The sequence below is a fragment of the Triturus cristatus genome, chromosome 1_1 (assembly GCF_964204655.1).
Source record: "Triturus cristatus chromosome 1_1, aTriCri1.1, whole genome shotgun sequence".
Lineage (NCBI taxonomy): Eukaryota > Metazoa > Chordata > Amphibia > Caudata > Salamandridae > Triturus > Triturus cristatus.
This window is the reverse complement of record NC_140579.1, coordinates 95,456,036-95,468,832: the sequence shown is the minus strand read 5'-3', so window position 1 is coordinate 95,468,832 and position 12,797 is coordinate 95,456,036. Positions and strand designations below refer to the sequence as shown.

General features: G+C 52.3%; 1 protein-coding gene across 1 annotated transcript in view; it reads left to right on the top strand.

The window, feature by feature from the left end:
• Nucleotides 1–12,797, top strand: part of LOC146869601 (butyrophilin subfamily 3 member A2-like) — a 721,276-nt gene that overhangs the window by 519,813 nt on the left and 188,666 nt on the right. The window contains exon 6 of the mRNA XM_085640159.1: nucleotides 602–622. Within this exon, the coding sequence (XP_085496285.1) occupies nucleotides 602–622 (21 nt within the window). The remainder of the gene's footprint in view (nucleotides 1–601; nucleotides 623–12,797) is intronic.

Below are 12,797 nucleotides of genomic sequence, written 5' to 3'. Positions count from 1 at the left end.
GACCAACATCACAATTTAAGATATTAATCCTTCAAGTCAGAAAGATCAGCTGTCATACCAAACTACCACTATCACCACTCATGCCACCACTAATGCAATTAATGGCCCCACTAAAGCTACAGCCAATGCCGACACCACCACCATTGCCACGCTACCTGCAACACTTACTACTACCACAACCAAGCATTGGTAACACTAAGAAACCTGGCTTGAATGTCCTAATATATTGAAACATCATTTTCTTCATACCTCTGTTGCCACGTTAATCATATAACAGTCGGTTTTCCAATACTTGTTCACTGTTACTTAACTATCAGAAAACAGGGCACGTGATCTTATCTTATTCCTTTTGTCTGACTTTAAGTTTGAACATACTTTTACCCATTTGCCAATTGGTTGGTTCTTCAGTGATGCATCATATTGGATATAATCAATTTCTATCTCATTTCTACTCATATATATCTAAGGGAGGAAAGTTGTGGTGAACAAGTCCAACTTTAAATGGCCCTCTCTGTAGTGAACAGTAATTTCAACTTGATACAACTAAGTGAAGTTTTAGGAGTTTGTTTCTGACATTCTTACTTTTTTTTTCTTTACCTAGGAGAACTTTCAGAAGAACTTGGTGAGTTTTTCATGAATTATTGTAATGTTTTCTTCTTCAAAACATCAAAGGGAGGCCTGAGATTTCAATAAGACAAGAAGACTTTTAAGGTGAACATGTCAAGTCAACATGAATCTAGTAAATCCCATTACTTTTTAGATCAGGCATGGTTGGGTGTTAGCAAATATATTATTTAAATGTATGTATCTGTGTGTAAGCAGATGCCCTTGTCCAGACCCTTGTGGTTGTACAAACGTTTTTACAATACTTTCACGTTAGAGGTGAGTGCAAAATGTGTTGCATTTTGAGTTTGCTGTTATCACTGGCTTCTAGTTGGTCTTAGGAACAAATGTGTGCATTGTTCCCCATTTGTGGTGCCAGTTTAAAAGGCTGTATCTTGAACACATGAGCTGTCTCAGAGCAGGGCCATGTACCTGTCAGAGGGGGACACCTAAGGCAGAAATCATCCTTTAATGCCAGACTACTCTGGTTGGAAACAGGGAGCAGTGGTTGTCTCTGCTTGTTTCTAAGCCACCTTATGTGCAGCTCATACTGTGCCAATGCACCAGTTCATGATCCAAAAACCGGTGCTTAAATTGTAACAAACAAAAAACAAAGAGGGCAGGAGTCCAAAGCTCTCCGTAGGAATGCGCCACCAGCTCTGGTGAGTGCTGGGGTCACTGAACACCAAGGATGCATAATTGTGCTCACAGCTTATACTTATTTATTGCACCATCTGACACTTCCTGTCTCTTTATCTCCCTGACGAAAGTTCTTTTACATTTCTGTTATCTCTGTTTATCACTGTTTCCCTGTCCATCTCTTTTCACCTGTTCTGCCCTCTCAGACTTGCTCAGCATGAAATTCTGAACTTGAAAAAGAGTGCCTGTGCCCACTTCCTGAAACCACACATACAAATCACCCACTGTGCAAAACTCTGAACACAACCAATATAATTTGCACCTGGGTGCTTTGCCCCTTTTCTTGCTCCTTCCAATCGCTTCTCCATCAATATACTATATTGTACAAATATTACTTTACACCTGTGACCTTATAGGTGTGCCTGTACTTGTTTCTGGAAACAGAATATATGTTTTCTGTGAAGAGCAGCTTAAGGGCCTTCTGGAAGACAAAACATCAACTGCAAACAACTAACAATTTACACTGGAATAAATCAACAATTTACTGAACACGTCTTTTTATACTCCTGAATCTCTGACTGCAGTGCTTTTATTAAAAATGTTTGATTCGAACTATGCTCCTATCACACTAAAATAATATTAAAACCAGTCTCACACATTGTTCAGACAGAAATGTCCTCTGCATGGTAAGGACATGTGCCCCTGCCCTGAGTGCCCCACTGTATTATCTGGATCTGTAATGAGGAATTTGTGTCATAAGCGCACATGCATCATGCGTGTGCACCACAACATAGGCTTGTCTCACGGATTGCTGTCTTGTTGGACCGGGAGGGGTGCTCAAAGCGATACCCTTGAGTGGTGGAAAGCTGGCACCTTCACCAGGAGTTAAACAGTGCAAGCACCGTGGTGGCAGCATACCGTACAATGATAGTAGAGAATAGGACCATTTTCCATGTGTCACTGGAGTTAGGCCTACAGGGTCACTCACCTTTTTAACCATTCCACTGTTGTGTGTTTGACTCACCCCTGGCTTGCATCAGGTTGATGCATAAGTCAATGCGAGATGAAAACATATGCTGAAGGCATGTGAGCACGCAAGTCATACACTACCCAGAGAGTATGGAACAGTGTGCACATGGTAAATGTGTGTGCGCAGGCAGTGTGTGTTTTAAGTGAGACACTCTGGTACAGTACAGAGGGACTTCGGAGTCCTGTCTGCTGTGACAGACATCCTTCAGAAGAAAGAAGAAAGGGAAAAGAGGTCCATTTCAAAGAAGTCGATCCCCAACATAAAACTTCAAAGACTCAGAAACTAAATTCCATTTTGTGTCTGGAAAAGAACGATAAATATGGGAATTTGAAAGCCCCATCTTGTTATCTGCCGAGCAGCCAGACGGGCGGCATGAGAAGGGGAAACTCTGCAAGAATGCTGCCAGTGACCAGTACTAGGGGCACAGCCGGCTAGTCTCCTTGCTGGATGAAGAGACATTACCCAAGGAAACCAAGACCACCTACCCTGGAATTTGGAGCACCGGTACATGTCTGCTCGCCAAGATCGGCGAGCCTGTGAGGGAGAGGGGTGTGTTGGAGGAAGCGAGATCCAGATGGGAGGACAGACGTGCGGGACTCCTGAACAAGGTGTGAGGAACTGTGCTGCACCGATTGAGGTGTCGCCTGTGTGTAGCATTGAGAAATCAGTGACCCCTGTATGCCAGAAGGGGCCGCCGTGCACTGAGAACTGTGCTGCATCAATCGGGCCGTCGCCCATATGCAGAGTTGCGAGAACAGCAACCCCGTATGTCAGTAGGGCCTGCTGCACACTTAGAACTATGCCTCACCGATCTGGCTATCGCCCGTGTGCAGAGCTGAGAGATTGATGATACTGTATGCCAGGAGGGGCCGCCGTGCACTGAGAACTGTGCTGCATCCATCGGGCCATCGCCCATGTGCAGAGTTGCGAGAACAGCAACCCCGTATATCAGTAGGGGCTGCTGCACGCTTAGAACTATGCCTCACCGATCTGGCTATCGCCCGTGTGCAGAGCTGAGAGATTGATGATACTGTATGCCAGGAGGGGCCGCCGTGCACTGAGAACTGTGCTGCATCCATCGGGCCGTCGCCCATGTGCAGAGTTGCGAGAACAGCAACCCCGTATATCAGTAGGGGCTGCTGCATGCTTAGAACTATGCCTCACCGATCTGGCTATCGCCCGTGTGCAGAGCTGAGAGATTGATGATACTGTATGCCAGGAGGGGCCGCCGTGCACTGAGAACCGTGCTGCATCCATCGGGCCATCGCCCATGTGCAGAGTTGCGAGAACAGCAACCCCATATATCAGTAGGGGCTGCTGCACGCTTAGAACTATGCCTCACCGATCTGGCAATCGCCCGTGTGCAGAGCTGAGAGATTGATGACACTGTATTCCAGGAGGGGCTGCTGTGTGCTGAGGAACTGTGTCGCATCAAACGGAGCGTCGCCTGTGTGCGAGACATTGCTGAGCCCTTGTATGTCAGGAGGGGGCACTGAGGATGCAACCTGAGGCCAACATGAGGTTCGTTGGAGCAACCCCGTATGCCAGAGGGGCTGCTCGGGATGCTGAGGCTGGCAGTCTGGGTCATCACATGTAATATGAATCTGCCCACACAACCAAGACGCGATCCGCTCGAATGCAGGGATTTCGCATCCATGAAGGCCATAGCTCATATAAGGTGCTGTCAGAGCCCCAGAGTAGAAGGAAACTTCCCCCCATCCCAATGGAAGCAGAAAAATGACTTACCATGTGTTCGCTGTAACCTGAGCAATTCCAATCGTCAGGACGCTGGTAAGCATGGCTCAGGAGAGAGAGACGGCGCCTTCCAGGAGCTGCGTGTGTGACCTTGTTCAGCCCAATCCAGGCCAGGATCCCGCTGTACTGCTGTCATGTTTCATACTGCTGGAGTGGGTAAGTTGAGAATTGGGCCACTGGGCCCCTGTGGATATACCGACATGGTTTTAGCAATCCCAATTGACTCTAAATGACTTCTCCTTATGAACTGCATACAAAAGGAGAATAACTCTTGAGCATGACTGATAGTTTACATTCCCTGGGTGTAGCCATATGAAAAGGGGGAATAACAACACACCTGTTACATGAGAGTTGGGGACATCGATTTGATGGGGCGTTGTATGTTCCAGTTGACTCACTACACATGACCAACATCACAATTTAAGATATTAATCCTTCAAGTCAGAAAGATCAGCTGTCATACCAAACTACCACTATCACCACTCATGCCACCACTAATGCAATTAATGGCCCCACTAAAGCTACAGCCAATGCCGACACCACCACCATTGCCACGCTACCTGCAACACTTACTACTACCACAACCAAGCATTGGTAACACTAAGAAGCCTGGCTTGAATGTCCTAATATATTGAAACATCATTTTCTTCATACCTCTGTTTGCATTTGTTTCTTCGGGACCTGGGCTTGAAGTATGCTATGCTTTTCCCTACCAGGCTTCGAGTGGAACATGAGGAACGGACCTTCTTTTTTGAACAACCGGACAATGTGAGTGACTGGTTGGATTCCCTGCCCGGCCGGGGCGATCGAGCGGGGCATCCTGGCGGTGCCGAAGGTGGTGAGCCTCCACAGAAGTGATCTTTCGGTCCCTAACCTTGATAATCGGACATTGCTCAGTTGGGTTCTACCCCTTTTTTTTTTTTTTTTTTTTTTTTTTTTTTTGAAAATTTTATTGAACAATAAATCAATTACAAGCATGGGCCTACAACCACCAGGGCCGGCCGCTAGATTCAGAAAGGATCATACAGTTGTTAAGGCAGTAGTCGACTCCCGGGGCCCAGCCCCGTACATGGCTCCGGATAGTCCTAAGGATGCAGGATACATAGGTTTAACATAAATAACAACTAAAAACAAAAGGCGAGGCATAAGGGCAAAAAGTGTGGGTCAGGCTACATCCGGGGGACTCTACTTCAGACCTTCAAATAGCTATCAAGAGGAAGGAGTACTGATAGGTCGGGGGGGGGTCACGGGAGAGGAACGTCTATATTCGGTTATTCCAAAAGTCGCAAGGAACCATCAAGGGTCAGGGGGACAAAGCAATATCGGTGTCCACTAGGGGGGGAGTACAGATACCCCCACGATACGCGTTCCATTGCCCCCAGATTCTACCCCATGCCCCCGGTTTACCACGAGCCACATACACAGTCTTCTCCCTGAACATGCACCAGTCCATGTTCTCCTTCCATACGGACACGGTGGGAGGCCGCTGGGAACCCCAAAGCTGCGCTATATCTCTCTTGGCAATCATGTTCCCCAGGGCCGCCCACCGAGTCTGAGCCGCGTTATAATCATTGGGCTCCCACACATTCAGAACACAGCGACGCACCTCCGGCCGCAGCGCAACCCCGGTGACTTGTCCCATGACCACATGAACCCGGCGCCAGTATTCCGCCACCTCGCGGCACTCCCAAAGGATATGGAGAAAGGTGGCACTGAGCCCACATCCCCGCTTACAGAGCCCGTCTTCAGAAAATCCCATCGAGACCAAACGGGGACCCGTCACATACACCCGGTGGAGAATCTTAAGCTGGACCAGGCGGAGACGGGCTGGAATGGCCACTTCCTTGGGGGACGACAGTGCGGACTGCCAGTCCTCGTCGTCCAGTTCCACCCCATCCCCCGTCCACGCCTCCCGAAGGCGCACCAAGAGGTCAGCCCGATTATTGATAAGTTTTTTGTAAATTAAAGAGATGGTACTGTCGGGGACATGACCATCGAGTATGCGGTCCTCGAGGGGCAAAGAAGCCGGGATCTTGGTCCCCTCCCCAAAAACAGAGAGCAGGGCATGCCGAACCTGGGCGTAGCGAAAGAACTCCCTTTCCGTAAGTTCGTATTCGCTCTGGAGCGCCGCGAATGTTTTAACCGCGCCCTTAATCCATAAGTCTCCCACTCTACTAATACCAATCGTGTCCCAACGTTCAAACCCCTTCGTTGTCCAGAGGCTTCCCAGTCGGTCGGAGGCAAACAGAGGAGTAGCACATGTTAATCGCTCACTCCAGCCCGTGGCTACATTGGCCGCCTTCCAGATCCGTACCGCAATCTTAGTAGGGCCCGTAAGGGTCCGTCCAGCCGAGCTGGAGTAAAGTGCCCTGTTATAGTTTCCGCCGGGAAGCAGGAATTTATCCATCTCATACGCCGGATTCAAGCCAGGCGCATACGTGGCATGGTTAATGGCCGATAGCTGTTAGGCCCAATAATACCTGCGAATGTCGGGAAGCGCGATGCCCCCGTCGTACCAGGGGAGAGTAAGCTTTGCCAGAGCGATACGCGCCCGTCCGTCCCACACCAGTCTCCTCTGCAGGCTCTCCACCTCCCGAAAGTAGGCCACAGGAATGACATCGAAGGAGTTCTGAAGTGCATAGAGGAATCTGGGAAGGGACATCATTTTAAACAGTGCTGCCCGACCCAGCGGGGACAAGGGCAGCTTACACCACCGAGCCGTGTCCTCCCTCAAACGCCGAAGTGGAAGCAGGAGATTCTGCTCATAGCGAGCCACCGGGTCCAACGAGACGTATATCCCCAGGTATTTAAAGCCGGACAGAGATAATTGGATCGGAAGCCGAGGCGGCAAGAGAGGAGGGTCACCGGAGATAGGATAGACACAGGATTTAGACCAGTTGATCGTTAGACCCGAATTTCTCCCAAAGGAAGTCAGAACATCAAAGAGAACATTAAGCGACTGCCGCGGCGAGGTGAGATACAGGAGAATATCGTCCGCATACAACGAGACCCGATCCTCGAAGCCCGGGGCCCACTGGATCCCTCTGATCGAGGGCTCCCAGCGGAGCCAAGCAGCGAGCGGCTCCAGGGCAAGAGCAAAGAGCAGAGGGGACAACGGGCACCCCTGCCTCGTACCCCTACCGAGAGCGAAGGGCCGAGAGTCCCGCCCATTAACCACCACCTGAGCCATGGGTCCCGTGTAAAGGAGCTTCACCCAGCCAAGAAATCCCTCCCCAAAGCCGAATTTGGTCAAGACAGCCCAGAGGAATGGCCACTCGATGGTGTCAAAGGCCATCGTGGCGTCTAAAGAAACCAGCACGGCTGGTTCGGAGAGGTACTCCGCCCTGGCGAGGGCGCCGTGAAGACGTCGCAAGTTAAGAGCGGTGTTACGATGAGGGATGAAGCCGCATTGATCAGGATGAATCAGATCGCAGATGACGCTCAACAAACGATTGGCAAGGACTTTAGCCAGGATTTTAGGCTCTGCGTTTAGCAGTGAAATAGGCCTGTAGGAGGCACAGCGGTCTCGTGGCTTACCGTCCTTGGGGATCACGACTATCGTAGCCAGACGCTGGTCGGCAGGAAGGGAACCTGCCTCAAGGGACTCCTGAAACATACGACGGAGGAAGGGCGCGAGTTTATCCGGGCGCAACTTATATAATTCAATAGGCAGACCGTTGGGACCCATCGCCTTGCCCGAACGAAGGGACCGAATCGCAGTTGCTATTTCATCTACAGACAAGGGGGCGTCCAGCTGCTCACGGTCTTCGACGGACAGGCAGGGCAAAGCAATATCCCTCAGCAGAAGGCAAGAGTCTTCTTCATCCCTATCAGTCACCGGGAAGTACACGGCCCGGAGGTGGTCAGCGAAACATTCCACAATCTCACCAGGCTCAGTCACACACACTCCATCCGAGACACGCAGCTCCGGGACCACACGATTCACTCTCTCCTTCTTATCCAGCCACGCAATCAACTTTCCCGCCTTGTCCCCGGCATCATACAATCGACCCTGCTGCTCCCTATACATCGTTTTGGCAGCGTCAGTGACGAGAGACCTGTATTCAAACTGTTTCAGGCTGAGGGCATGGAGCCCGTCCAGAGTGACACCCGTCTCCAAGGCCGACTCCAGACCCGAGATGTCAGTCTCCAGCTTCACCACTGCCTCACTCTTGAGCTTCTTAGCCACCACTATCTGGGAGAGGGCGTGTCCGCGTATTACGGTTTTAAAGGCTTCCCACAGGGACATTGCGGACGACACCGACCCCTCGTTTTCAAGGAAGTATTGGTCCATAGCCTTAACCAGGCTGTCGCGAGTCGTAGGGTCTCGCAGGTACCACGGGTTAATGGGAGCGATCCGCCCTGCAGACCGCGACTCGGTGTCAAAGAGCAGCCACAGCGGTGAATGATCGGAGATACCCCGCGCCAGGTGCCTAACCTCTCGAATCCGACCAGTCTGCGCCGCGGGCATAAGGAAATAGTCTAACCTAGAAAGACTCCCATGCGCCCCAGAGTGAAAGGTGTACTGACATTGGGTCGGATGCATTAATCTCCAACTATCTACCAGGCCGAAGGTCTCCAACAGTCCACCAAGCCATGCCTGGGCAGCGGGGAGGGCCCTGGGTGGGTGACGATCCAGGTCACCCGAAACCACCGAATTAAAGTCCCCGCCCATAAGCAAAAGACTATCCGGAAGTTCAAGCAGCATTCGACCCAAGTCCGCGAAGGTGGAGTTCTGGAGGCCCGGGGGGACGTAAACTGAGACCAGGGAAAGGGGCTGCCCCTCCCACCTCCCAGTCAGACACACATAGCGCCCTCTGTCATCCGAGACTACCCTAGTGATATCCAACGGAAGTGAGGATCGCAGGAGAATGCCCACCCCCCTGGAACCAGTTGTGAAACCAGAATGGGCCACGAGGCGGTATCCCCCCCTGTTCATTGCATGACAAACATTACCAACCAGATGCGTCTCCTGGATAAACACCACATCAGGAGTCAGACGACGCAAATACTGCAGTACTACACCCCGTTTGATACGGTCCCCCAACCCATTGACGTTCCATGACATCAGCCTCAACCCGTCCCCCCCCATCCCCTCCAATAGATCAAAGGCCCCCCAGTCAGTAGCACAGTTCCCGAATCTGGACAAAAATCAATACCTCGCCCTGCAAACAGAAAACACACAGCAAAACAACCCCTCCTTCCCCCCAACCCCCCCCCAAATCCAACTCCCCCCACCCTGCACCCCTGCGGGCCAAAAAACCCCCCCAACTTGCAGTGTGCCTGTCGCCCTACTAACCCCATTCTACGAAAAGACCCCGGAGGAGGAAAGGGACCCGTCCCCGCCCGCCCCCCACACAGGTCCTAGTGAGACAAAATGAACAAAAGAAGTAAAACCCAGCTGAACAGTGCAAAATGGCAAAATCAAGGACCAAAAGTCACTCCAAAGGGGACCCGTCACCTTTGGCGCCTGCAGAGGGCCCGGGACGGCCACCTCTGTCCGGCAGCGAGTCCAGCCAGTCACTCACGGCCACAGGAGAGTCAAAAAAGGCAGTCCGATCCTCATGTTCCACTCGGAGTTTTGCAGGGTAGAGCATGGAGTACTTTAGGCCCAGTTCACGGAGACGACGCTTCACCCCCTGGAATCCCATCCGCTGTTTCTGGACAAGTTGGGTAAAGTCCGGATAAAAGTTAATGGATGAGTTCTCATGACGAACCGGGCCGTGGACCCGTGAGGCCTGCAGAATCGCATCTCGGTCTCTATAGTGGAACAGTTTGGCCACGATAGGCCTCGGGGGGGCCCCCGGCCGTGGCCGACCGCCCGGAACTCGATGGGCCCGCTCCACGGCAAAGAACTTACTTAGGCCAGCAGGGGTCAACTGTTGGAGGATGAGTTCCTCGACCAGGAGGTCAACCGGGCGGTTGTCGGAGGACTCCGGTACGCCTATGACACGGATGTTGTTGCGTCGGGCCCGTCCCTCGAAGTCCTCCAGCCGCCGGGCCATCTGATCGTTGACCACCTTGATGTCACCAAGCGCGGCCTGCAGGTCCGACACATCCGCACCAAGGGTGGAGGTCCGCGCATCGAGAGCCTGAACCCTCTCGTTAGTTTTGGAGAGATCTGCCCGAATTAAGGTGACATCGATTGCCACCGTGTCGATTTTACGGGCCAGGGCCTCGTATTGCGTGGCGATGGTTTCCCTGATGCCATCAATGGCGCCCATGATGTCCTGCAGGGAAAGCTCCGGAGAGACGGTCGTGCCACCACCGGCGGCGTCCGGGGGGGGGGCGGCCGCTCCAGGGGACCCTCCGCCCTGAGTGTAGCGGTCCATGTTGTTGACCTGGACCGGTCCCCCGCGGAGGGAGGCCTTAGTCTTACGCCCCTCGGGGCCCCCCTTGCCCCCCATGTGGTCACGGACACCGAAGGGGACCGCCGGTTCTACCCCTTTTTGTATATTTTGTCTTATAATAGTTCGTGTCTGGGTGGTGGGCGGAGACGGGCCTCTCTCCTCCTCCGGGGTCTTTTTGTAGAATGGGATTGTTAGGGCGACAGGCACACTGCATTTTGGGGTGGTTTTGTTGTTTGCAGGGGTGCAGGGAGGGGGGAGTTGTAACGGGTTTTGGTTGGGGGGTTTGTGTTTGTGTTTTCTTTTCTCAAGGCGGCATATTGGTTCTCTCTTTGCTTCTGGTGTCCTGCTCTCTGTGGGGAGACTCCTGCTACTTTTGTGGGGATGGGGGGTAGTGGGTTGAGGTTGATATCTTGGAACGTCAATGGATTGGGGGATCGTATCAAACGGGGTGTTGTATTACAATATTTGCGTTGTTTGACTCCTGATGTTGTACTCCTGCAGGAGACGCATTTGGTTGGCAATGTGTGCCACGCTATGAACAGGTGGGGATACCGATTGGTTGCACACTCTGGGTTCACCACTGGTTCCAGAGGGGTTGGTATTCTTGTCCGGTCTTCCCTCCCACTAGAGATTGATAAGGTCATCCTTGATGACTGAGGGCGTTATGCTGCCCTAACTGGGAGGTGGGAGGGCAAGACCCTTTCCTTGGTCACGATATACGTTCCCCCAGGCCTCCAGACCTCTACTTTCTCGGATGTCGGCCGGCTGTTGTTGGAACTCCCCGATAGTCTTCTCCTCATGGGTGGGGACTTTAACTCGGTGCTATCGGGCGATCTGGATCGTCACCCCCCCAGGGCCCTTCTCGTTTCCCAATCATGGCTCGGTGGGTTCTTGGATACCTTCGGTCTGGTGGATTGCTGGAGGTTAATGCATCCGACGCAATGTCAATACACTTTCCACTCCGGGGCTCATGGGAGTCTCTCTAGGCTTGATTACTTCCTCATGCCCGCGGCCCAGTCCACCCACGTTGGGGAGGTTCGACACTTGGCCCGGGGTATTTCAGACTACTCCCCTGTGTGGCTGCTTTTTGACACGGGGACGCAAGCCGCGGGGCAGATCGCCCCTATTAACCCTTGGCATCTGCGCAACCCCAGTACTCGCGATAGCCTCATTAAGTCGCTCGACCACTACTTCCTGGAGAACGAGGGGTCTGTCCTGTCCTCCGTGTCCCTGTGGGAAGCTTTCAAAACTGTTATTCGTGGACAGGCCCTCTCTTTAATAGCTGAGACCAAGAAAGCTAGGAATGGGGAGGTTGTGAGGCTGGAGGCTGAAATACTGGAGTTGGAGGCTGAGCTAGACTCGGGTGTCACCCAGGATAGGCTCCACGCCCTTGGCTTGAAACAGTTCCAATACAAATCCCTTGTCACTGACGCTGCCAAGACACTGTATAGGGAACAGCAAGGTAGACTGTATGATGTTGGGGATAAGGCGGGTAAACTGATTGCGTGGCTCGATAAGAAGGAGAGAGTGAACCGCGTGGTCCCTGTGCTTCAGGATTCCGGAGGTGTGCGAGTGACTGACCCTGGCGAGATTGTGGAGTGTTTTGCTGATTATTTTCGTTTGGTTTACTCCCCGGTGTCCGACAGAGATGAGGTTGACTCTCGTTCCTTGTTGAGGGACATTGCGCTGCCTCGCCTGTCTGAAGAGGATCGAGAGTGTATGGAGGCATCGTTGTCAGCCGACGAGATTGCTATCGCGATTCGTTCCCTTCGTACTGGTAAGGCTATGGGCCCCAACGGATTGCCCATTGAATTGTATAAGTTGTGTCTGGATAAAGTCGCGCCTTTTCTCCGTGATATGTTTTTGGAGTCGCGTGAGCGTGGTTCCCTCCCTAGTGACCAGCGGCTGGCCACCATAGTTGTGATTCCCAAGGAGGGCAAGCCTCGTGATCGTTGTGCCTCATACAGGCCCATTTCCCTACTGAATGCTGAACCTAAGATCCTCGCCAAGGTCCTCGCTAATCACCTACTCGCTGTTATCTGTGACCTGATCCATCCGGATCAATCTAGTTTCATCCCGCACCGGAACACCGCTCTCAACCTGCGGCGTTTGCATGGCGTTCTCGCCAGGGCGGAGTTTCTTTCCGAGCCGGCCATCTTGGCTTCCTTGGACGCCACGATGGCCTTTGATACGATAGAATGGTCATACCTTTGGGCCACTCTGGCGAAGTTCGGTTTCGGGCCGGGCTTTATTAGTTGGGTCAGACTTTTATATACGGATCCGCTGGCTCAGGTTGTTGTCAATGGGAGGGTGTCCCAGCCCTTCGCTCTCGGGAGGGGTACAAGGCAGGGGTGTCCACTGTCCCCCCCTGTTCTTTGCTCTTGCCTTAGAACCACTCACAGCCTAGCTCCGATGGGAAC